Source organism: Odocoileus virginianus, chromosome 1 (assembly GCF_023699985.2).
Source record: "Odocoileus virginianus isolate 20LAN1187 ecotype Illinois chromosome 1, Ovbor_1.2, whole genome shotgun sequence".
In the NCBI taxonomy this organism is placed as follows: domain Eukaryota; kingdom Metazoa; phylum Chordata; class Mammalia; order Artiodactyla; family Cervidae; genus Odocoileus; species Odocoileus virginianus.
In genome coordinates this window covers 54734311-54759562 of record NC_069674.1, presented here as the reverse complement: position 1 = coordinate 54759562, position 25252 = coordinate 54734311, and the positions used below count along the sequence as shown (strand labels likewise).

The window sequence follows — 25252 nt, the reverse complement described above, 5'->3', positions numbered from 1 at the left end:
AGATGTGCAGATGATATCACTCTAAAGTCTCAGTAGGTAAAGAATCCACCTGCAAAGCAGGAGACCTGGGTTTGATTCCTGGGTTGGGAAGATCCCCTGGAGGAGGGCATGGCAACCCACTGCAGTATTCTTGCCTGGGGAATCCACAGGGACAGAGGAGCCTGGCGGGCTACAGCCTAGAGGTTGCAAAGAGTCGGAAACAACTGAGCAACTAAGCACAAGAACCACCCTAATGGCAGAAAGCAAAGAGGAACTGAAGAGCTTCTTGATGAGGGTGAATGAGAATGAAAAAGCTGGCTTAAAACTCAACACTGAGAAAAACTAAGATCATGGAATCCAGTCCCATCACTTCATGGCAAATAAAAGGGGAAAAAGTGGAAACAGTGACAGGTTTTATTTTTTTGGGCTCCAAAAATCACTGAAGACAGTGACTGTAGTCATGAAATTAAAAGACGCTTGTTCCTTGGAAGAAAAGCTATGACAAACCTAGATACAGTATTAAAAAGCAGACATGTCACTTTGCTGACAAAGTGTCAAAGTTATGGTTTTTCCAGTAGTCATGTATGGATGTGAGAGTTGGACCATAAAGAAGGCGGAGCGCTGAAAACCTGATGCTTTTGAATGTGCTAGAGAAGACTCTTGAGAGTCCCCTGGACTGCAGGGAGATCAAAAATCCTAAAGGAAATAAACCCTGAATATTCATTGGAAAGACTGTTGCTGAAACTGAAGCTCTAATACTTGGGCCACTTGATTTGAAGAGCTGATTCACTGGGAAAGACTGTGACACTGGGAAAGATCAAAGAAGGCAAAAGGAGAAGGGGGCGGCAGAGGATGGGACAGTTAGATGGCATCACTGACTCAATAGACATGAATTTGAGCAAACTCTGGGAGATACCGGAGGACAGAGGAGCCTGGTGTACTGCAGTCCATGGCGTTGTAAAGAGGCTGACATGACCTAGCAACTGAACAACAAGTAGTACATAAACACTCTCATTGCACACTGTCTTTAGCAAATGGTAAGTGAAATGTGTAGTTCTTTCACATTTCCCTTTCTTATCTGCAACATGGACAAGGAACAAACAGCTCATAGTGGCCTCTAAATAACTGCTGACTTGTATACACTACATGCTAAATATTTTTCCTATCCCAAATACCAAGTTAAACACCACCAACCAATATTCTGGGGACTAACCTTTCACTGATCAATGAAAAGAAATAGAGGAAAACAATAGAATGGGAAGGACTAGATATTTCTTCAAGAAAATTAGGGACACCAAGGGAACATTTCATGCAAAGATGGGCAAAACAAAGGACAGAAACAGTATGGACCTAACAGAAGCAGAAGATATTAAGAAGAGGTGGCAAGAATACACAGAAGAACTACACAAGAGAGATCTTAATGACCCAGATAACCACGATGGTGATCACTCACCTAGAGCCAGACATCCTGGAATGTGAAGTCAAGTGGGCCTTAGGAAGCATCACTGCAAACAAGGCTAGTGGAGGTGATGGAATTACAGCTGAGCTATTTCAAGACCTAAAAGATGATGTTGTGAAAGTGCTGCACTCAATATGCCAGCAAATTTAGAAAACTCAGCATTGGCCACAGGACTGGAAAAGGTCAGTTTTCATTCCAATCCTAAAGAAAGGCAATGCAAAACAATGTTTGAACTACTGCACAATTTCACTTATCTTACATGCTAGCAAAGTAATGCTCAAAATTCTCCAAATGAGGCTTCAACAGTATGTGAACCAAGAACTTCCAGATGTTTAAGCTGGATTTAGGAAAAGGCAGAGGAACTAGAGATCAAACTGATCTGTTCGACCATCGAAAAAGCAAGAGACTTCCAGAAAAACATCTACTTCTGCTTTATTGACTATTCCAAAGCCTTTGACTATGTGGATCACAACAAACTGTGGAAAATTCTTAAAGAGATGGGAATGCCAGACTACCTTAACTGCCTCCTGAGAAATCTGTATACAGGTCAAGAAGCAACAGTTAGAACTGGACATGGAACAACAGACATTCCAAACTGGGAAAGGAGTACATCAGGGCTATATAATGTCACCCTGCTTATTTAACTTATATGCAGAGTACATCATGCAAAATGTCAGGCTGAATGAAGCACAAGCTGGAGTCAAGATCGCCAGGAGAAATATCAATAACCTCAGATATACAGGTGACACCACCTCTATTGCAGAAAGCAAAGAGGAACTGAATAGCCTCTGGATGAAAGTGAAAGAGGAGACGGAAAAAGCTGTCTTGAAACTCAACATTCAGAAAACTAAGATCATGGCATCCGGTCCCATCACTTCATGGCAAACAGATGGGGGAAACAATGGAAACAGTGACAGACTATTTTCTTGGGCTCCAAATCACTGCAAATGGTGACTGCAGCTGTGAAATTAAAAGATGCTTGCTCCTTGGAAGAAAAGCTATGACAAACTCAGACAGTATATTAAAAAGCAGAGGCATTACTTTGCCAACAACAATCCATATAGTCAAAGCTATGATTTTTCAAGTAGTCATGTATGGATGTGAGAACTGGACCATAAAGAAAGGTGAGTGCCAAAGAATTGATGCTTTTGAACTGTGGCGTTGGAGTAGATATTGAGAGTCCATCGGACTGCAAGGAGATCCAACCAGTCAATCCTAAGGGAAATCCATCCTGAATATTCATTGGAAGGACTGATGCTGAAGCTCCAATACTTTGGCCACCTGATGCGAAGAACTAACTCATGGTGAAGACCCTGATGCTGGGCAAGACTGAAGGCAGGAAAAGGGGATGACAGAGGACGAGATGGTTGGATGGCATCACCAAAGTTGTGGACACGAGTTTGAGCAAGCTCTGGGAATTGGTGATGGACAGGGAAGCCTGGCGTGCTGCAGTCCACGGGGTCACAAAGAGTTGGACACAACTGAGCAACTGAACTGACCTGAACCTTTCATACATTGTCCTATACACATCACATATACACATAATTTAACAAAAATGGGATCATATTTACATACTGCTTTTATTGTGGCCAAGTTCAACAGAATCAAAAGCATTTTCAGGTATTTAATTTAGGTGGCTGTAAAGCAAAAAAAAAAAAATCATTTCTGTCAGATACTCTTATCACCTTTATACTCAATCTCTTGAATGTTCATTACATTTTAAAATGATTTTGTCCATGTTACTGAATCTTTGATGAACCCTACTTTAGTGTCTATCAGTAAAATGTACAATCTGTCTTAATAATTTATATTTCACTAATAATGTACACTTCAGCGAGCTAAGTGAGATGACCACATTATTCTAAAGGATTCCTGGAAGTCTGAGTCACGAGCATTAGTGACATGAGCTGCAGGGTTGGTTGGCGGTGTCGAAGCAGTTGCAGGTCAGGAAGACTTCCTGGCTTAAAAAGGAGTTGGACATCAAAGAATTCTTACAGCAGTCACTTGGGACTTAAGTGGTGTTTAATTATGCCATAAAGGATCCAGTCTCTTTCAGTTGTTCTGGTCCGCCATCTTTGTGTTTATAGGCCTTTGTTCTATGTGTTGCTTCATGACTGAGCTGTGGCTGCCCCACCACTGGCATCATACTCCTCCAGGAAGAAAGACAGGTGTAGGGCAAGGATGAGCTCTAGTCTACAGAACATGTCCACTTGAACACTCTCCTAGAAGCCCCAGTAGCAACTTCACCTTTCTTCTTATGGGCTTTAATTGTGTCAAAAGGCTGCTGCTAGATGAAAAGGAGTCTGAAAAAGTGTTTGAAGCTAGAATTAAGTTAAGGTTCTATTAAAATGACTAGAAAAAGACCTGCTACAGAAAATACAAGTCCTAGCAAGTTGTTCTCATTCCATGACAAGAAATAAAGGAAACTTCACTCTTACTTCAGAAGCGCATTACGAGTTTATAGCTAAGATATGGTAGGTGTCCTGTCACAAAGAAAGAGGTGGAGAGGATGTAAGGGATCCTGCTGCATCAGCTGTTGAGAGGAAGAATCTCCTCTTGGTCACTAACTTTCCTGAAAGTCTTAGGAAGCTGAGAGGATTAGAGACCAGGTCTCTAAAGCCCCCTGCAGTATCTGCTTGTATTCACCTACAAGTGAACGCCTGGAGCTGCGCAAATACGCATCTAACAAACTTAACTTACTGCACTGACTCCTAAGCCTGTGCAGAGAATAGAGAGTAAGTCAGCTTGGGGCAGTAGCCTGAACCTTCGCGGTCCCACGTCTCAGCCATAAAACAGAAAAATAACACTGCCATCTGTCTTCATCTCTTACTGAACACAAGATACCTGCTCAGTAAACAAATACTTGTCAACTTCTGAGAAGATGAAGAGGAAGGACATGGAAATTAACATTTAGTTGAGAGACTGCCATACGCCAAAACTGTACCAAATGGTTTACATAGCTCAACAGCACGCAGTCAGGTAGGCATCATCCTCCCCATTCAGAGAAACAAACTGAGGCTCAGAAAAGTCAACCTGGATCACAAGAATAGGCAGACTTCAGGTTTAACTGAAGGCCTTCCCCATAAGCAACGTACCCATAGTCTCTCCTCCACTAAAGATCCAGGTACCGTGCCTTGCACACAGTCGACACAAGAAATTTTGGGCAGAAGTTTGATTCAGCATTCGACAACTCTAAGGATGGAGCAACACTTCCCAAGTCTTCAGGGTGTGGTCGAAACAGAATGTGCTAGTGCTAAGGCCCAAGTGCTGCGGGAGAAGCGGGGCGGAGGGCATGGTCTGCCATGGAGGGCTCGACGCACGCAAGTGGCTTCCGGGAGACCAAAAATTTGGCCCAAGGTGTCGGGAGCCAGCCACGACGGGCGGCGGGCGGCGCCGACAGGACCTGGAGTGCCCCGTGCCCGGGCAAGCCGCCCGTGACGCACTTCCGCCCTGCGTTTTCCGGCTTAAAGGGACCCGGACCTTCTTCACAACAACAACAAAACCAGCGCGCTCGCGGCCGGCGCCCCGACTCTAGTCCCCGCCCTCCTGCCACCTGCCGCCGCCTCGGCCGCACCCGGCAGTGAGCCGCGGCTCCCCTGCTCGAGGGGTCGGGTGGAGAACGAACCGCGCCCTTCGGCCAACTTCTCCAGCTGCCACCGCGCCGCCTCGCGAGACCCGGGGCCGGACCCTGGGCGCCGCGGATCAGCAGGAAGGGTGCGGCCGCCGCGAAGGACGCCCGGCCAGACTGTGCGATCGGTGGCCGTGCTTGGGCGCGGAGGGTAGCGGTGGCGGGACCTGCGGCCATCTCTCAGGTAGCCTTGCCTGTCGCGGCTGGCCGCCCTGAGCGGCCCGTCCCCTTCTCTAACCCGCGTGGAGGGACCATCGCGTAGGGGCCTTGTTGCGTTTCAGGCTAGGGGTCGCGGCGGGGGCGGGGCGGTGGCTCGGGCTGTCTCGCCCTCACCCCTCCCTCCCTTCTCACGGCTTTCTCTCTCACCCGGGCCTCCTGCAGTCCGGAGCCCGGCGGAGCCCGGCAGAGCCCGGACCTGGCGGGGAAAACTGCACTCACGGCCGGGCCCCCAGACCTCGCCGCCGCCGCTGCCCATCATCGTCGGTACCTGCAATGGCCTTTGTATCGCCCGATGACTGACTTGGACAAGGAATATTAAGAACACACTCGCTTGCGTCCCCATCCCAGCTGCGCCGGCGGTAACAGTCTCGGCTCATTTGGGCTTAACTGCTGCTCCTCTTGACTCTGTAAGACTTTGGGGGCACCATGGACCAAAATGGGATGGAGATTCCTGTGACCCTCATCATTAAAGCACCGAATCAGAAATACAGTGACCAGACTATTAGCTGCTTCTTGAACTGGACCGTGGGGAAACTAAAAACGCATCTGTCTAACGTGTACCCTAGCAAACCAGTAAGTGTCTACAAGCTGGGCACAGCTGCTCTGGCCAGCAGCGTTTCGTGCCCTGTACTCCCTTAACCCCTGCTTATCCCCTCCCCTCTTGAGTCAAATAGGTCCCTTTTTAATTGTGAGGTATTTTGCATCCCGAGGTTATGTGTCTCTCTTGAGTGTCTGAACAATCATTAATGTCTTCCTGATGAGGTTCAGTTAATTAGTAAAGAGTATACAGAAATATCAAGGGACGTGAGAATTGGCAGGCATACAATAGGACTGTTTTCCTTGTACGTAAAGTCATCAACCTAATGTGAGAATGACAGATGCATCCTTAAAAAAAAAAAAAGATAAGCACTACAACCCATTTTAAAGCTTTTATTACTTATTAGACTAAAATTCCTTTTTACTTTCAACACCTGGCCCAGAAATTTGCTCTCTGCTGAAGAGTGAATTTTTTCTTGGAAATAAGCCTGTGACCTCTATAAAAGTTACAGTTTCCACACTAGTATATATGTTTTAAGAAGCAAAGAGTTTTTAGTTTGACTTTCTCCTGCCCCTCCCTCTCTCATTTTTCTGTTGTAGAGGACACAGAAATTTTCTTAATTTAGAAGAGAACAGTCCTTCCACCCCCCCACCATTTGGTACATCGTTTCATTCCGTTCATATAGCCATTTTTTAATCAGTGTGGCAGTGTTTTCCGTTCTGAATCATATCTGGATATTGCAAACATAATAAAACGGACAGTACACCTCCATCTGTTCTGAAAGTTAGATTTGAAAGTTATCAACATAGTTGATAATTAAGTCTTGGAATAATTTAGAGAAATATGTCATGTACAGTGTGTGAAAGTGAGGCTTTCTTGTTCACTGTGTAAAAATTTCGTCCCTGAATAAGTAGTTTTCAGCGATTACTAAACTTTTTTTTTTTTTAATTAATGAAGAGGCTTGGATTTTTAGGGTGGCAGATATTTTTGGAATCGGGCAAATTTAAGCCAGCAGTAAGGATGTGTTGGAAGGCAACTGTGCTTTCCAGGTTTTATTTAACACTTGTTTTATGCACACAAGTAAGGAAGACACTTGATCTATATTAAGGTATTAATGAATGAGTATTGTTTCAGTGTTACAGTATTACGTTTAGTTAGGCGTTTAGGTTTCTAGAACAACTGTAGAAATAAGGCAGTTATTGCAAAAACAGGAGATGTAGAAAAACAACTGTTAGTTGGCATTAGCTATGTTTGTCAGTATTTTTTCATACAAATATTCTTAGAAGGAAAAGTAAAAACCCTGATGTATTTAAGTGCTTGGAACAAAATTGTTGGAACTCTAATTCATTCACATCTTGTCTTGAAAGCAAAGATTTACACAGGGGTAACAATTTCTTTTTAAAAATTTCTGTTGTGCAAAAAATTTCCTATTGCATATGATGAAGTAGAAAATAGCTTTTTAGGGTAGTTGGAATTGAAAGTCATGGATGTCCATAGTACTGTTCATAACAGAGCCATTATTGAGCATATATCTTAAGTACTTACCTAAGATATGTGCTCAAATATATACTTATGTGAGGATCTTTATGTGAGTAAACCAAAAGGGACTTGATTTGTACTGTGATAGGACGAGTTATCACTTTTCTGAAACTTTTTCTTTTTAAAGAAGTATATAAGAGAGGAGTGTGAAACACATTTGTCTTAACCTGAACCTGAGATAAGTCTGTTTTTGCCAGAAGTTCTGCTCTCTTAGCGCTAATCTCCAGTGGAGGGCTGTCAGTGCCCATCTGGATCAGTCAGCTGCTGGAGGATAGATAAGCTGCAAACTTCTCTACACCCCACCCTCCTAACCCGCTTGTGTCTAGGCCACGCTGGAGGCACTTTTGGAAGCTGTACCAAATAATATGTAGCCTATTAATTACCTAGCCTTGTGGCACACCTTTTTTTCTCCTCCAGCAGGTTTTCTCCAAGTGAAAATATCTGAAGTTTATTTCTAGGTTAATGAGAGTGGGGATGGTGTACATATGTTTATTTTCATAGAACTTCACTGAAACTTTGTAAGGTTATTAGATTTGACACATGTAACATTGTGACTTTTTAATCACCTAGACCTGATTGGAAGTAGCACAGTTGTTGAACAGACCAACTGTTTAATGATACTCCAAAGCCATAGGGAGTCCTCAGCATAGGAATTGGAGTTCTTAAAGTTTACTTGTAAAGTTGTTATTTAGAACAGAGAAATTTAACAATATAAACAATATTATATCAATGATTTAATATAAAGGAAGCTTAGGTTCTTATGACCACCCACAGTGACTACTTAATATTGATTCTGTTTCAGAGTATCTTAAGTGCTAGTTGGTGTTTAACAGATCATTTCTCATGCCTAATTCTTTGCATCTCTGCCTGGTGGAGGTGGGTGGACTTCAAAGCAGAGAAGAGTTCAGTGCCTGGTAGAAGCAGCTGTTTCATAGCAAGAAGTAGAAAAGCTTGTAACTCTCGTCATTACTGCTCTTATTGGGTCTGGTGGGTCAGGTAAAGTAGAGGGCCTTGGTCCCTGTGAGCAGTGGCTTCTAGGAAAATAAATGAGAGCTGTCGGAAGGAGAAGAATGGAGATTTGAAGTTGTTCTTTTAGGATCTCTACATGCTGTTAATGGAATTCTGGCTAAACTTTGCAACAGTGTGTAAAATCTTAAGATTTTAGTTTTGTGGTCAGATACTGACTTCATTTAATTCAACCTCTCCTTCCCTCAATAAACCAAACTCACAACAAATATACTCCTCCTTCCAAAGCACATGTTCTTGGGCTTCATTTGTTTATTTAATCAGGATTTACTGATCTGGCATATGAAGGTCTATGTGTATACTAAGCTAAAAGGTGATAGGAGTCCTTTGCTCTTAGGTAGCTCAGGTCTAGCGGGGGATACAGACTTACAATATCATGTGACTGGTGTCATACAAGAGGGCTGTACTGAGTGTTGTAGGAACACAGGATGGGAACAGTCCACTCGAGAGCCGGGTTAAGGGAATGTGAAGCTGTTTTAGAAAGGATTCACAGAAACGTTTTTCTTAAGGAATTGATACAGTTTTAAGGAGGTAAGATGATAGTTTGTTTTTTTAACTGTTCTTTCAGAGTTCTTGTTGCCCTGATGATTCTGAGTGCTTTATATTATCTAGTACTTGGTAGTATAGTACTGTGTTAAAAGATTATAGATCTATAATGGGCTGCCAGGGGGGAAGTGTTTTCCAGTTAGGAAGCAAGGCAGTTGCTACATTTATGCAGAAGTTTAAACAGTCATTATAGAAAACTTCAGATCTGAAATTGAGCTCTGGTGGAGATTTATCTAACTTTGGTGTTGATACTTGGTTTAGAACATGGTTTAAGACCTGGTCAGTGCAGCAGTTCCCACTCCAGTGCTCTTGCCTGGAGAATCCCAGGGACGGGGGCCTGGTGGGCTGCTGTCTATGGGGTCGCACAAAGTCGGACACAACTGAAGTGACTTAGCAGCAGCAGCAGCAGGGCAGCAGTTCATGTTGATAGTGTATATAACTGTGAATCATATTCTAATGTGACATTTGTCATCACTTAATGATTTTAGGTTTTCAGTTCTTAAACTTGGCCTGTAGTGTGAAATAATTATTCTGAAATTTAGGTAATTGCTACTAGTGTGTGAAGATAGCCTATCAAGAGGACTACTTTTACTTGAGCAGTTTCAGACTTTGATCTAGTTTAGACCAGGTATGTAAATATCAAAACTGTTGAACTTAATGTTATTCAGTAGAATGGACTATCCTAGAGAAAACTTTAAAAATGGGAAATAAAAAATAAGAATCTGTAAATCCAATTAGGCACCTTTTTCATTATCTTGTTTTTTACTATTTGCTCTTATACACAAACTAAGATGAACGTGATTTACCCTTGAAGTCAGGTTTGAAGGGACTTGTATCCTTTTGCTTCCCCTTTTTCAGTCTTGAACTCAGAGTGCCTGTTGAGCATGTCCCTCAGTTCTGGATAGATTTCCCCTCTCTTGCTGCCTTTTCAAATTGTGCCTTTGCTCTGATTCTTTTAGAATTAAAGAAATTGGAATAGAGCTAGTTGTATAGATTCTATTCTGAGAATATAACATTGCATAATCAAATTGCCTAGAGTTCAGATAGGAGTCTGACTTTCATTGTCAGTAGAAGTAGCTTTTATAACACAATTTGAGGTTTATATCTCCCTTACTTTTGTAATTCCCTATTACCTTACTTAGGAAGGTCGTTTAAAAAAAAAAAACTTGTAAAATATTGGCTATATTCCCTGTGTTGTGCAATATATCCTTATAACTTAAATTTTACACATTATAGTTTGTATCTCTTAGTCCCCTACCCTTTTATTACTGTCCCCCTTCCCTCTCTTCACTGGTAACCACTAGTTTGTTCTATTTGTGAATATGTTTCTTTTTTGTTATATTCACTAGCTATATTTGTTATATTCACTAGTTTGCTATATTTTTTAGATTGCACATATAAGTGATATCATATAGCATTTATCTTTCTCTTTCTGACTTACTTCACTTATCATAACTAGACAGGTCATTTTTAAAATCTGCTTGCTTAATCACCTCAGAACTATTGATTTAAAGGGGCTATAATCCACACTAATTTTTGTTTTATAAGATTTTTATCAAAGGTTGATGGAAAGTTAAAAGGTTTGAATGAGTGCTGACCAAAGTTTGTTTTATTTAGCTCCTCTTGTAGCCTTTTTCTAATGTCTTTTTTGGAAAATAACAGTACTGTGAAGGTGATGTTTTGTTTCATCATTCATCAGTGCTTTTAAAAATAGAATTTTTCTAGAACTTTATTCCTTTCCTTTACATAATAATTTTTTGGTGTGTGTGTGTTTGAGGGGGTGGGGGTGGGTTGCAGCACTGTGCTGGTTGTGGGATTTTGGTTCTTTGATCAGGAATTGAAACTGGCCCTCAGCAGTGACAGCATGGAGTCCTAACCACTGGACTGCCGTGGAATTCCCATACATAATAAATACAGATTTGATGGTCTTGAATGCTTTTACTTAACTGTCATATTTGGTGCTCTGATTTTAAACTGACATTTACTAAGTGGTTGTTATGTATACCAGTCATTCTACTAAGCATTTTATATATTTATCACATTTATTCCTAATAGGTTATGCTGTAAGTTTTATTATCAGCTCTCTGTTATAGATGAGGAAGCTGAGACTTGGTTATTTTTTTTGCCCAAGGTCATAGAACTTTAGAATCAGAATTTGTATTTAGGTTGGTCTGGTCTGACTTGCAAGCCTCAGATCTTAAACATATGTGGTTATATATAATAACATGAAGAAAGGCATTTAGGGCTTGGCTCTACCAGTTATATACTTGCAAGTTAAAAAGAAGTAAATAAACTGTAAAAAGATGTGTGTGTTCAGATGGTTTATCATCTAAAGACTACAGGTGAATGGGTAAACATAGTTTTAATACTGTTCTAATGTATCAGCTTAGACTGTGGTTATTTTTGTGATTTTGATAAATTATAAAGAAGGTATGGGACCATAATATCTTAAGACTTCAAAGTACATAGCTTTGCCTATCATTTCACATTCCTGCTTGTTTGTATGAACCACAACAGTCACACATTCTGGCATCTCTGTTGTAGGTACACAAAATTTGGCCTGTGAGTAGAAACAGCTAAGCAGAGAATGTCCCTTTGGAGTTCTAGAGGAAATTATTGTTTAAGCTCTGTGAGCCTGTTTTGTTTACTATGTTGTAAGAGGATAAGAGGTAGAGGCAGTTTGGTTAAGCTGTGCTTCCATTTACAGTCTCTAAATTTCCTGAAGCATTAGATTGGGTGGACCTAGTGGAAATAAGAGGGAGATACATTTCAGTATGAATTCACAGAATTCATTTCCCATAGAAAATGATACTTTGTGCACTTCCTGTGAACTAGTTCTTTAAGGCTGTTTGACATTTGTAGCTGAATTATATGTAAGTACTGAAATGTTAATAGTTAACTATTTTCAAAGAAATTGGACTGTAGTTCTTTGAACCAACATGTAAGTTGACTGTTGCATTTACTGAGCTGTTTGATTATGTTGAAGTTGGATATACTAAGGACATGATTTTTTTAAGCCATGCATAATCATGAGAGACCCATTGAGTCCTTCACATAAAAAATCTAATCTTTTGATAGCAACTACATGACTTTCTGGGCTTCCCAGGTGGCTCAGTGGTGAAGAATCTGCCTGCGAATGCAGGAGATGCAGGTTTGATCCCTGGGTTGGGAAGATCCCCTGGAGAAGGAGATGGCAATGCACTCCATTAGTCTTGTCTGGAAAATTTCATGGACAGAGAAGCCTGGTGGGGTACAGGCCATAGGGTTGCAAAGAGTCAGACATGACCTAATGACTGATGAGCAAGCAACCACATGACTTTCCAGAAATAAAAAAGTGTTGTTCCCTTAGTAAACTCATGTTAGACTCTTGTGAGTATTTTAAATGCATTAGGGATATATGGTATTTCATTTTGCTATTGAGTTAAACATTAAAAAGTCAGACACTTCAGATAAAATATATGTAAACCTTTCAGAAAGAAAACATCTTTTCCCAGTTTAGGATTTATTTTTGCATATTATACTAGCAGATGAGCTTTCCTCACCTTGGTTTTTAGCAATCTCTGTTAAGTAGGTGGTTAAGTTTTGGGGCCAGCTGATTAAGCAGCTGTTTGTTTGGAGTGGTATAGTTCTGTCTCTGGGCTACTCAGAGTGCCAACAGGATGTTTCCAGCTTGGTAATTTAGCTGCCTCTGCTCTGCCATATGTCGCCAGGCTTCATCTAGGGTGGAGCTGTGGAGATGGTGAGAGTATTAACAGTGTGTAGTACTAAGTCCGGAGAAGGCAGTGGCACCCCACTCCAGTACTCTTGCCTGGAAAATCCCATGGATGGAGGAGCCTGGTAGGTGACTGTAGCTGAGCGATTTCACTTTCACTTTTCACTTTTATGCATTGGAGAAGGAAACGGCAACCCACTCCAGGGATTCATCCAGAATCCCAGGGATGGGGTCGCACAGAGGCGGACACGACTGAAGTGACTTAGCAGCAGCAGCAGTACTAAGTCACTTCAGTCGTGTCCAACTCTGTGTGACCCTAAGGACTTCAGCCTGCCAGGCTCCCCTGTCCTTGGAATTCTCCAGGCAAGAATACTGGAGTGGGTTGCTGTGCCCTCCTCCAGGGGATCTTCCCGACCCAGGGATCGAACCTGTCTCTTACGTCTAACCTGCACTGGCAGGCGGGTTCTTTACCACTAGAGTCACCTGGGAAGCACTGTTAATAGCATCCCTGTTAGGGTCTGCTGACTATTGGATGTAGGGTGTGAGCAGCAGGAAGAATGCTGGTGCTGTTACAGAGGTAGTCAAGTGTATTTACATGTTACTCTGTGTAGACAGTATCTTAACAGAAGAAATTTTTAATTGACAATTTCACTAGTACTTTGTTTTATATTTACCAGTCCTGAGTCTTATGAATTTTTATATTTAAAGGATACCATGTAATGTTGTTTTAATTGAGAGAAAAATGAACTTCTGTTGTGCTAAGCTACTGAGATCTTCAGGTTTGTTATAGCAGTTAGCATTACTTACCCTAATACAGAAATGAATTTTTAATCAAAGTAAAAAATACTGTCATTAGTATGTCTGGATAAATAAAATTGTCACTTTTACGAGTTAAACTGAGTTTGAATTGAGATCTCAAAATCCGTTCTTTTCCTAATACTGTGGTTTATAATCCAAACCAATTGAAAATTCAGTTGATTGTTGTGTGGTTTGTTACTGTGTCTAAGCACTGATTTTCCAGATATTTAAATTAAATTACTGATATTTAAACTGAATTTTTTCAGTATTTTTTTTTAGTGGAGAAAATTTCAGGTCTTATTCAATTTATGCATCTGAAAACTTTTTATCTATTTTCAACCACAGTAAAATTAAAGAATTCTTTTTCCTTTTACTTCTGATTACCTGAACGTATTTGAATATTCCATTTAGAGAAACAGTTTTAAAAATTGAGATATAATTAAATGAGATATAATATAAAAATTGAGATATAAAATTAAGCCTTTAACACGTACAATTCAGTGGCTTTTAATACTTTACAAAGTTGTACAGTCATCGCCACTGTCTGATGTTCTAATGTCCAGAACATTTTCATCACCGCATACTCACTAGCCGTCTCTCGTTCTCTGCTCAGTCCTTGGTAACTGCTAATCTGCTTTTTGTCTCTACGTGTTCACCTATTCTGAAAGTTTCACACAAATGGAACTATAATTTATATGATCTATGTCTTACTCTTTCATTTAGCATGTTTACACGATTCATTCATGTTATAACATGTATCAGTTCTTCATTACTTTTTATGACCAAATAATATTCCATTGCTTGTATTCATAGATGTCACATTTTGCTTGTCCATTCATCAGTTGATAGGCGTTTGAGCTGTTTCTACTTTTTTCTGCTGTGCATTTTCTCTCACAGGCTTTTGTGTGGATGTAGGTTTTCACTTCTCTTTGGTATATGCCTAGGAATGGAGTGGATGTATACTGAATCCTATGGTAGTTTTCTGAGGAACTGCTAAGCTTTTTAAGAGGCCATGCCATTTTATATTCCCACTAGTAATGTATAAGGGTTCTACTTTCTTCACATTCTCATCCATACTTGTTTTTGCTTCATGTATTTTTTTCAGGGTACAATGTAATTTTGTTCTGGTTTTTTGAAAATTTGATGGTCCCTTGCTGTGGAAAGATAAAAGTTTATTTGAAGTTGACTATTTATTTAGAGAAAAGTTAATGCTAAGATACGAACACATGATTGTTCCTTGATAATAATATGCTAATATCAGTACCATTTGCAGAAATGAACCAGATGAATTTAGCAGCAGCAAGTATTTTAAGCTAGTATTGTGATTCATAGACTGACTACTAACTGAACACTTCATTTTCATTCTTAATGATTACATGTAAAATAACTGATACAATGAATTTCAAATTAGTTATGTCTTCCAAATCTGTGTAAGCACTTTGGGACTCATAACACTTCATTTAATAGAGTGGCATTTAGCATCTCTGCAGGACACATGGCTAGGCTGTGGGAGCAAAGGGATGAACTAGACAGACATGGACCCTCTTTTGTTCTTGATAGTCATATCCCACTTAGGGAAATAAACTCATGCACATAATTACAGATTATGGTTTGTGTTATGAAGAAAACAAACTGGGTGTGTAAAAGAGTATACTCTTCTTTAAGGTTGTAAATCAGGTAAGGCCTCTCTGAGAAGGTCATTTTTTTAAAAAATTTTTTGATTTTTTTTTTGAGAAGGTCATTTTAAAGCTAAGACCCAAAAGATGATTAAGAGAGTTAGGTCTGCAAGAGCTGGGAGAGAATACTACGGTATGGTGTCTGAGTTGGTGACGAGCTTAGCATATTTGGAGATCTAAGTGATTGCCCATTTGGCTAGTGAGAGAGGAGGAAAGAATAAAATCAGAGGATGTGGGAAAGAGACAGAAAGCAGATCTGCTGGGACCATCTGGTTATGGTAAGGAATTAGAATTAAATCCAGACTGGTAGAGATCTACTAGAGAGTGACAGGAGTGATTCACATTTTTAAAAGATCACTGTTTACTGACTGTAGACCAGAGTGTATGAAGACCAATTAAAGATGCTATTAATATTACAGAAGTTCAGGCAAGAGGTAATGGTTTAGATTAATGACAGTGGAAATGGAAAGAAATGGATTGAGAGGGGCTTCTGGAGATAGAGTCCATGAGATTTGCTGATGGTTAGATATGTTAGACAAGGTGAGAGAAAAATTGAGGATAATGCCCAGAGTTTTGGCTTAAACAGCTGGTGGCAAGTTGTTTAAGAAATAGGGAACAAGTAAGAGAAAAGATCTGGAGAATTGGGAACTGAGAACTGTTGTAGATGTTTTGACTTTGAGTTGCTTACTAAGAACCTGAAGGTGGGGACTTCCCTTGTGGTCCAGTTGTTAAGATTCTGCATATCTGCTGCAGGGGGCATGAGTTTGATCCCTGGTCCTAGAACTAAGATCCCACATGTTGCCTGGTGTGGCCAAAGGGGGGAAAAAAAAAAACCTCTAAAGATATCTGAAGGTGTTAGATGTCTAATAAATGGTTGGGTATATGGATCTGGGTCTGAGAGGGAGAGAAAGGCCTTGCATAGAGAAGCAAATTTGCATCTCAGCTGAAGAAGCTTTCTTAACTTTTAGAATTGGATGGAAAATTTAGCAAAGGACTCTGGAGGGACAGTGACCAGTGGTATGAATTAAATATAAAAATGCCTTTTAATGGATTTTCTAAACTTTTATTGCTCTTCCAGAGGTACAAATGGTGAACACCATGGTCTTTTCTCCTTGCAAATGTCAGAACTTTTGCTAGGCACTTTCGGCCATGCTATTCCTCATCCTGCTGAGGGACTTGCTTGGCCATTACCCAGCCTTTCTGTTCAGTGGGTATGAAAGAAAGAAAGTGAAGTTGCTCAGTCATGTCCAGCTCTGTGGCCCCATGGACTGTAGCCCACCAGGCTCCTCCATCCATGGAATTTTCCAGGCAAGAGTACTGGAGTGGGTTGCCATTTCCTTCTCCAGGGGATCTTCCTGACCCAGGGATCGAACCTGGGTCTCCAGCATTGCAGGCAGATGTTTTTACCATCGGAGCCACCAGGGAAGCCCATGGGTATAGGCTTTAAAAAAATAGGACTTGGCGATAAGGGATTATCAGTCTCTGGGCTTCTAGTAGTGCTATTTCAGTCAGCTATATTTTGGGTTAAATAGATTATGTGCTGTTAGGTTTGAAAGTTTGATGAGTATTTGTATGTATTTCTGAAACTGGGACTCATAGTTTTAGGACTAGGAATTCTTTTTTTTTTTTTCATTTATTTTTATTAGTTGGGGGCTAATTACTTTACAATATTGTAGTGGGTTTTGTCATACATTGACATGGATCAGCCATGCAGTTACAGGTATTCCCCATCCCGATCCCCCCTCCCACCTCCCTCTCTACCCGATCCCTCTGGGTCTTCCCAGTGCACCAGGCCCAAGCACTTGTCTCATGCATCCAACCTGGTCTGGTGATCTGTTTCACCCTAGATAATATACATGTTTCGATGCTGTTCTCTTGAAACATCCCACCCTCGCCTTCTCCCACAGAGTCCAAAAGTCTGTTCTGTACATCTGTGTCTCTTTTTCCATTTTGCATATAGGGTTATCATTACCATCTTTCTAAATTCCATATATATGTGTTAGTATGCTGTAATGTTCTTTATCTTTCTGGCTTACTTCACTCTGTATAATGGGCTCCAGTTTCATCCATCTCATTAGAACTGATTCAAATGAATTCTTTTTAATGGCTGAGTAACATTCCATGGTGTATATGTACCACAGCTTCCTTATCCATTCATCTGCTGGTGGACATCTAGGTTGCTTCCATGTCCTGGCTATTATAAACAGTGCTGCGATGAACATTGGGGTGCACGTTTCTCTTTCAGACCTGGTTTCCTTGGTGTGTATGCCCAGAAGTGGGATTGCTGGGTCATATGGCAGTTCTATTTCCAGTTTTTTAAGAAATCTCCACACTGTTTTCCATAGCAGCTGTACTAGTTTGCATTCCCACCAACATTCCCACCAACATTGCATTCTTACACCAAGTGTAAGAGGGTTCCCTTTTCTCCACACCCTCTCCAGCATTTATTGCTTGTAGACTTTTGGATAGCAGCCATCCTGACTGGCATGTAATGGTACCTCATTGTGGTTTTGATTTGCATTTCTCTGATAATGAGTGATGTTGAGCATCTTTTCATGTGTTTGTTAGCCATCTGTATGTCTTCTTTGGAGAAATGCCTGTTTAGTTCTTTGGCCCTTTTTTTGATTGGGTCATTTATTTTTCTGGAATTGAGCTGCAGGAGTTGCTTGTATATTTTTGAGATTAATCTTTTGTTGCTTCGTTTGCTATTATTTTCTCCCAATCTGAGGGCTGTCTTTTCGCCTTGCTTATAGTTTCCTTTGTTGTGCAAAAGCTTTTAAGTTTTATTAGGTCCCATTTATTTATTTTTGCTTTTATTCTGGGAGGTGGGTCATAGAGGATCCTGCTGTGATTTATGTTGGAAAGTGTTTTGCTTATGTTCTCCTCTAGGAGTTTTATAGTTTCTGGTCTTACATTTAGATCTTTAATCCATTTTGAGTTTATTTTTGTATATGGTGTTAGAAAGTGTTCTAGTTTCATTCTTTTACAAGTGGTTGACCAGTTTTCCCAGCACCACTTGTTAAAGAGGTTGTCTTTTTTCCATTGTATATCCTTGCCTCCTTTGTCGAAGATAAGGTGACCATAGGTTCGTGGATTTATCTCTGGGCTTTCTATTCTGTTCCATTGATCTATATTTCTGTCTTTGTGCCAGTACCATACTGTCTTGATGACTGTGGCTTTGTAGTATAGTCTGAAGTCAGGCAGGTTGATTCCTCCAGTTCCATTCTTCTTTCTCAAGATTACTTTAGCTATTCGAGGTTTTTTGTATTTCCATACAAATTGTGAAATTATTTGTTCTAGTTCTGTGAAAAATACCATTGGTAGCTTAATAGGGATTGCATTGAATCTATAGATTGCTTTGGGTAGTATAGTCATTTTGACAATATTGATTCTTCCAATCCATGAACACGGTATATTTCTCCATCTGTTTGTGTCCTCTTTGATTTCTTTCATCAGTGTTTTATAGTTTTCTATGTATAGGTCTTTTGTTTCTTTAGGTAGATATACTCCTAAGAATTTAATCTTTTTGTTGCAATGGTAAATGGTATTATTTCCTTAATTTCTCTTTCTGTTTTCTCATTGTTAGTGTATAGGAATGCAAGGGATTTCTGTGTGTTAATTTTATATCCTGCAACTTTACTATATTCATTGATTAGCTCTAGTAATTTTCTGGTAGAGTCTTTAGGGTTTTCTATGTAGAGGATCATATCATCTGCAAACAGCGAGAGTTTCTCTTCTTCTTTTCCTATCTGGATTCCTTTTTCTTCTTTTTCTGCTCTGATTGCTGTGGCCAAAACTTCCAAAACTATGTTGAATAGCAGTGGTGAGAGTGGGCAGCCTTGTCTTGTTCCTGATTTTAGGGGAAATGCTTTCAATTTTTCACCATTGAGGGTAATGCTTGCTGTGGGTTTGTCATATATAGCTTTGTTATGTTGAGGTATGTTCCTTCTCTTCCTGCTTTCTGGAGAGTTTTAATCATAAATGGGTGTTGAATTTTGTCAAAGGCTTTATCTGCATCTATTGAGATAATCATATGGTTTTTATCTTTCAATTTGTTAATGTGGTGTATTACATTGATTGATTTGCAGATATTAAAGAATCCTTGCATTCCTGGGATAAAGCCCACTTGGTCATGGTGTATGATTTTCTTAATATGTTGTTGGATTCTGTTTGCTAGAATTTTGTTAAGGATTTTTGCATCTATGTTCATCAGTGATATTGGCCTCTAGTTCTCTTTTTTTGTGGCATCTTTGTGTGGTTTTTGAATTAGGGTGATGGTGGCCTCATAGAATGAGTTTGGAAGTTTACCTTCTTCTGCAATTTTCTGGAAGAGTTTGAGTAAGATAGGTGTTAGCTCTTCTCTAAATTTTTGGTAGAATTCAGCTGTGAAGCCATCTGGTCCTGGGCTTTTGTTTGCTGGAAGATTTCTGATTACAGTTTTGATTTCCTTGCTTGTGATGGGTCTGTAAAGATCTTTTGTTTCTTCCTGGTTCAGTTTTGGAAAGTTAGACTTTTCTAAGGATTTGTCCATTTCTTCCAAGTTGTCCATTTTATTGGCATAGAGCTGCTGGTAGTAGTCTCTTATGATCCTTTGTATTTCAGTGTTGTCTGTTGTGATCTCTCCATTTTCATTTCTAATTTTGTTAATTTGGTTCTTCTCCCTTTGTTTCTTAATGAGTCTTGCTAATGGTTTGTCAATTTTGTTTATTTTTTCAAAAAACCAGCTTTTAGCTTTGTTGATTTTTGCTATGGTCTCTTTAGTTTCTTTCGCATTTATTTCTGCCCTAATTTTTAAGATTTCTTTCCTTCTACTAACCTTGGGGTTCTTCATTTCTTCCTTCTCTAGTTGCTTTAGGTGTAGAGTTAGGTTATTTGTTTGACTTTTTCCTTGTTTCTTGAGGTAAGCCTGTAATGCTATGAACCTTCCCCTTAGCACTGCTTTTACAGTGTCCCATAGGTTTTGGGTTGTTGTGTTTTCATTTTCATTCATTTCTATGTATATTTTGATTTCTTCTATGATTTGTTGGTTATTCAGAAGCGTGTTATTTAGCCTCCATATGTTTGAATTTTTAACAATTTTTTTCCTGTAATTGAGATCTAATCTTACTGCACTGTGGTCAGAAAAGATGACTGGAATGATTTCAATTTTTTTGAATTTACCAAGACTAGATTTATGGCCCAGGATGTGATCTATTCTGGAGAAGGTTCCGTGTGCACTTGAGAAAAAGGTGAAGTTGATTGCTTTGGGGTGAAACGTCCTATAGATGTCAGTTAGGTCTAGCTGGTCCATTGTGTCCTTTAAAGTTTGTGTTTCCTTGTTAATTTTCTGTTTAGTTGATCTATCCATAGTTGTGAGTGGGGTATTAAAGTCTCCCACTATTGTGTTACTATTAATTTCCTCTTTCATACTCGTTAGTGTTTGCCTTACATATTGCGGTGCTCTTATGTTGGGTGCATATATATTTATAATTTTTATATCTTCTTGGATTGATCCTTTGATCATTATGTAGTGTCCTTCTTTGTCTCTTTTCACAGCCTTTATTTGAAAGTCTATTTTATCTGATATGAGTATTGCAACTCCTGCTTTCTTTTCTTCTCCGTTTGCATGAAATATTTTTTTCCAGCCCTTCACTTTTAGTCTGTATGTGTCTCTTGTTTTGAGGTGGGTCTCTTGTAGACAGCATATATAGGGGTCTTGCTTTTGTATCCATTCAGCCAGTCTTTGTCTTTTGGTTGGGGCATTCAACCCATTTACATTTAAGGTAATTATTGATAAGTATGGTCCCGTTGCCATTTACTTTCTTGTTTTGGGTTCACGTTTATACAACCTTTCTGTGTTTCCTGTCTAGAGAAGATCCTTTAGCATTTGTTGAAGAGCTGATTTGGTGGTGCTGAATTCTCTCAAATTTTGCTTGTCTGTAAAGCTTTTGAATTCTCCTTCATACCTGAATGAGATCCTTGCTGGGTGCAGTAATCTAGGTTGTAGGTTATTCTCTTTCATTACTTTAAGTATGTCCTGCCATTCCCTTCTGGCCTGAAGGGTTTCTATTGATAGATCAGCTGTTATCCTTATGGGAATCCCTTTGTGTGTTATTTGTTGTTTCTCCCTTGCTGCTTTTAATATTTGTTCTTTGTGTTTGATCTTTGTTAATTTGATTAATATGTGTCTTGGGATGTTTTGCCTTGGGTTTATCCTGTTTGGGACTCTCTGGGTTTCTTGGACTTGGGTGGCTATTTCCTTCCCCATTTTAGGGAAGTTTTCAGCTATTATCTCCTCGAGTATTTTCTCATGGCCTTTCTTTTTGTCTTCTTCTTCTGGGATTCCTATGATTCAAATGTTGGGGCATTTCACATTGTCCCAGAGGTCCCTGAGGTTGTCCTCATTTCTTTTGATTCTTTTTTCTTTTTTCCTCTCTGCTTCATTTATTTCCACTATTTTATCTTCTACCTCACTTATCCTATCTTCTGTCTCTGTTATTCTACTCTTGGTTCCCTCCAGAGTGTTTTTGATCTCATTTATTGCATTATTCATTTTTAATTGACTCTTTTTTATTTCTTCTATTATTTTATTTCTTCTATTATTAAACATTTCTTGCATCTTCTCAGTCTTTGTCTCCAAGCTATTTATCTGTAACTCCATTTTGTTTTCAAGATTTTGGATCATTTTTATTATCATCATTCTAAATTCTTTTTCAGGTAGATTCCCTATCTCCTCCTCTTTTGTTTGACTTGGTGGGCATTTTTCATGTTCCTTTACCTGTTGGGTATTTCTCTGCCTTTTCATCTTGTTTAGATTGCTGTGTCTGGAGTGGGCTTTCTGTATTTTGGAGGTCTGTGGTTCCTTTTTATTGTGGAGGTTTCACCCAACGGGTGGGGTTGGACAATTGGCTTGTCAAGGTTTCCTGGTTAGGGAAGCTTGTGTCAGTGTTCTGGTGCATGGAACTGGATTTCTTCTCTCTGGAGTGCAATGGAGTGCCCAGTAATGAGTTCTGAGATGGGTCTATGTGTTAGGTGTGACTTTGGGCAGCCTGTATGTTGACGCTCAGGGCTGTGTTCCTGCGTTGCTAGAGAATTTGTGTGGTATGTCTTGCTCTGAAACTTACTGGCTCTTGGGTGGTGGTTGGTTTCAGTGTAGGTATGGAGGCTTTTGGATGGTCTCTTATTACTTAATGTTCCGCGTAGTCAGGAGTTTTCTGATGTTCTTAGGTTTTGGGCTTAAGTCTCCCGCCTCTTGATTTCAGTTTTATTCTTCCAATAGTCTCAAGACTTCTCCAACTATACAGTACTGATAATAAAACTTCTAGGTTAATGGTGAAAAGATTCTCCACTGTGAGGGACACCCAGAGAGGTTCACAGAGTTACATGAAGAAAAGGAGAGGGAGGAGGGAGATAGAGATGAGCAGGAGGAGAAAAAGGGGGACTCAAGAGGAGAGAGACAGATCTACACAGTTGTCTGTTCCCAAAGAGTTCTCCGTAGCCCAGACACCCACAAAGATTCACAGAATTGCATTGGGAGGAGAAGGGGAAAGGAGGAAATAGAGGTGTTCTGAGGTTGAAAAGGAGAGTCAAAAGTGGGAGAGAGTAATCAACACACTCCTGAATAAAAATGGGAACTGAATATTGGATTCTTAAATGTCCAAAATTTATACCACATACTGAAAAACAAAGATTAGAAATCTAGAGGAGAGGTTAGACTCTTAAAAGATACAATATTAAAAACAAAAACACAAAAAATTTTAGAAATATATATGAAGTTTGGTTTAAATAATAGGGCTTCTCTTTTTTTTTTTTTGCAAGGTTATAGTGAAATGAAAATTAAAATTAAGGAGTAGCAGAGGAGTAATAGAGGACTTTAAAGGAAAATAAGAGAAAAAGAAAAAAAAATTTTTTTTCCTAATTAAAAAAATCATAAAAATATATGAAAATGAAAGTTAAGGAGTAATGGGGGAGTAATAGGGAATTTTAGAAGAAAATAAAAGAGAAAAAATAAAAAAAAATTAAAAAAAATTTTTTAAATTTAAATTTTTAAAAAAATTTTAAAAAATTTAATTAAAAAGGGTAAAAATATATCTAGGAATTTCTCTGGAGCTATTGTGATCAGTGTGGGTTTGGTTCAGTTTCAGATAGCTCCTCGTTCCAGCTTACACTTCTCGATATCTATAGGCCCCTTCTGGTGTAGTTGGTGTTATCTACAGGGATTTTATTTATTTTTTTATTTATTTATTTTTTCATTGAAATTTTTTTTTCATTTATTTTTATTAGTTGGAGGCTAATTACTTCACAGCATTTCAGTGGGTTTTATCATACATTGACATGAATCAGCCATGGAATTACATGTATTCTTTTAATCTGTTGCACAGGTCCCTTCTGAAGAGGTTCCCTTTGTTTATTTGGCTTCTGTTTGCTGGTCTCTTCAGTGCCTAATTTCCGCCCTGACACAGGCGGGCGGAGGTGGTCTCTTGTTCAGGTTCGCTAGTTCCGTCGCGCTGCGGAGAGGGAGGGGCGCTGCTTTCCCGTCTACTCTATAGGGAGCGTGCCCTGTGTTGCGTGCGGTTCCAGTTTTCGGGTACTCACACAAAAGCGCGGACTCGGTTGCGCCTGCGTTTTGTGCCTTCCCCGCCGAGCAGCTCAGACAGCCAGGAGCTTGACGGGCGCACTCTTCCTGGGTGCGGTGCGCCTTCTCCCCTCCGCAGCCCCAGCCTCAGTTTCCGCTGGCGCCAGTCGGGTGCATGCGCCTTGTGTTTAGCCGCGACCCCCCCAGCGGATGCCAACCATCCAGAATCTCAGGAAGTCTTTGGTTAGAAACTGGAGGCCTGTTTGCAGTGTGGTAGGGGATGCCGTCTTTGGGGCCGAGTTTGCCCCTTTCCCCTCCCCCTGCCTCCTGCCTGTGGTGGGGCTGGGCCGGTCCGCAGCCGGCTAGCTCCTCTGGACTTGCTCGGTCCCTTTGTTCTGTGAACGGCCGGCAGTGTGTTCGGGCCGGTTAATTTTCTCTCTCTCGTTTGCTGTCCCACAGTTTAAGTTGCTATCTCACAAAAGCTCCCTCCGATTGCCCTCAGGGCACTCAGACCCGGTCCTTACCCTAAGCAGTGCCGCCCGCTCCTCTCCGTTCGGCCCCCCACTTGCTGGTGGCGGATGCGGGCGTCTGGGGTACTTTTCTGCTGGGAGTTGCTTTTAGGCAGGTAATCTGTGGGTTTTATTTATTTTTCCTCCCAGTTAGGTTGCCCTCCGAGATTTGAAAACTTCTCCCAGTCCCGCCAGTGCCAGGGTTTCCTGGTGTTTGGAAACTTCCTCTATTAAGACTCCCTTCCCGGGACGGGTCTCCATCCCTAGCTCTTTTGTCTCTCTTTTTATCTTTTATATTTTGTCCTACCTCCTTTCGAAGACAGTGGACTGCTTTTCTGGGCGCCTGATGTCCTCAGCTAGCGTTCAGAAGTTGTTTTGTGAAGTTTGCTCTGCGTTCAGTTGTTCTTTCGATGAATTTGTAGGGGAGAAAGTGGTCTCCCCGTCCTATTCCTCCGCCATCTTGGCTCCTCCCCTAGGAGTTCTTAAAATTTTTAATTTGGAGTTTTTAATTTTCATATAAGAAGTATCATTATAGATAACTGAATGAATACTTTATAGCTGACTCTCATGAGATTTTAGTACCTATATTCTAAACGAAGTGATCTTTCTAAATGTGTTTAATTTATATGGCTAAGTTTTTCAAGCATGGGCTTCTGGAGTCTATGAGGTTGCTGACTAATAGTGGTCTGTATTGTTTCTGTGAAATAATTGTTTTAAACCTATCTACTAAATAATTATGAGAGTAAACTAAGTTGGATTGCCATTGTACTTAATTTATATATATACATGTCAGTAGTCCAAAATAGAGTATTCTAGCATACTTTTATGTCCCATCTTGTTTAAAAATGATACTTGTGATAAAGTACATGAGTAATTCCATTACTGCTACAGTTTAATAGTAAAATGGAGATTACCTATATAGAAAGTAGCTAATATATATTTTCTTACATTTTGAAGTAGTTGATAAATACTTCTTGCATCCTTCTTTCATCCCATCCACTCAGTACATCCTTTCACTAAAAATCTGAAGGTAAGTAATTTATGCTTTGCACATGGACTTCTTGACTTT

The 25252-nt window shown here is 40.0% G+C and overlaps 1 protein-coding gene and 1 long non-coding RNA gene across 5 annotated transcripts in view; one reads left to right on the top strand and one right to left on the bottom strand.

The window, feature by feature from the left end:
• LOC110144898 (uncharacterized) overlaps window positions 1-4846 on the bottom strand; it is a 66963-nt gene extending 62117 nt beyond the window's left edge. The window contains exons 1-2 of one of the 2 annotated variants that reach the window (XR_011487957.1): window positions 4534-4846; window positions 1433-3741 (exon numbers count right to left, since the gene is read on the bottom strand). This is a non-coding gene — a long non-coding RNA (uncharacterized lncRNA). Of the gene's footprint in view, window positions 1-1432 lie in introns of both variants that reach the window. The other variant, XR_011487956.1, reaches the window with a different exon arrangement.
• Window positions 4847-4903: 57 nt separating this feature from the next.
• The window catches only part of HERPUD2 (HERPUD family member 2), a 46110-nt gene continuing 25761 nt past the window's right edge, over window positions 4904-25252 (top strand). The window contains exons 1-2 of one of the 3 annotated variants that reach the window (XM_070468411.1): window positions 4904-5250; window positions 5448-5858. In XM_070468411.1, the coding sequence (XP_070324512.1) occupies window positions 5712-5858 (147 nt within the window). In that variant the 5' untranslated portion in view covers window positions 4904-5250; window positions 5448-5711. The remainder of the gene's footprint in view (window positions 5251-5447; window positions 5859-25252) is intronic. The other 2 variants (XM_020905001.2, XM_070468416.1) reach the window with 2 other exon arrangements.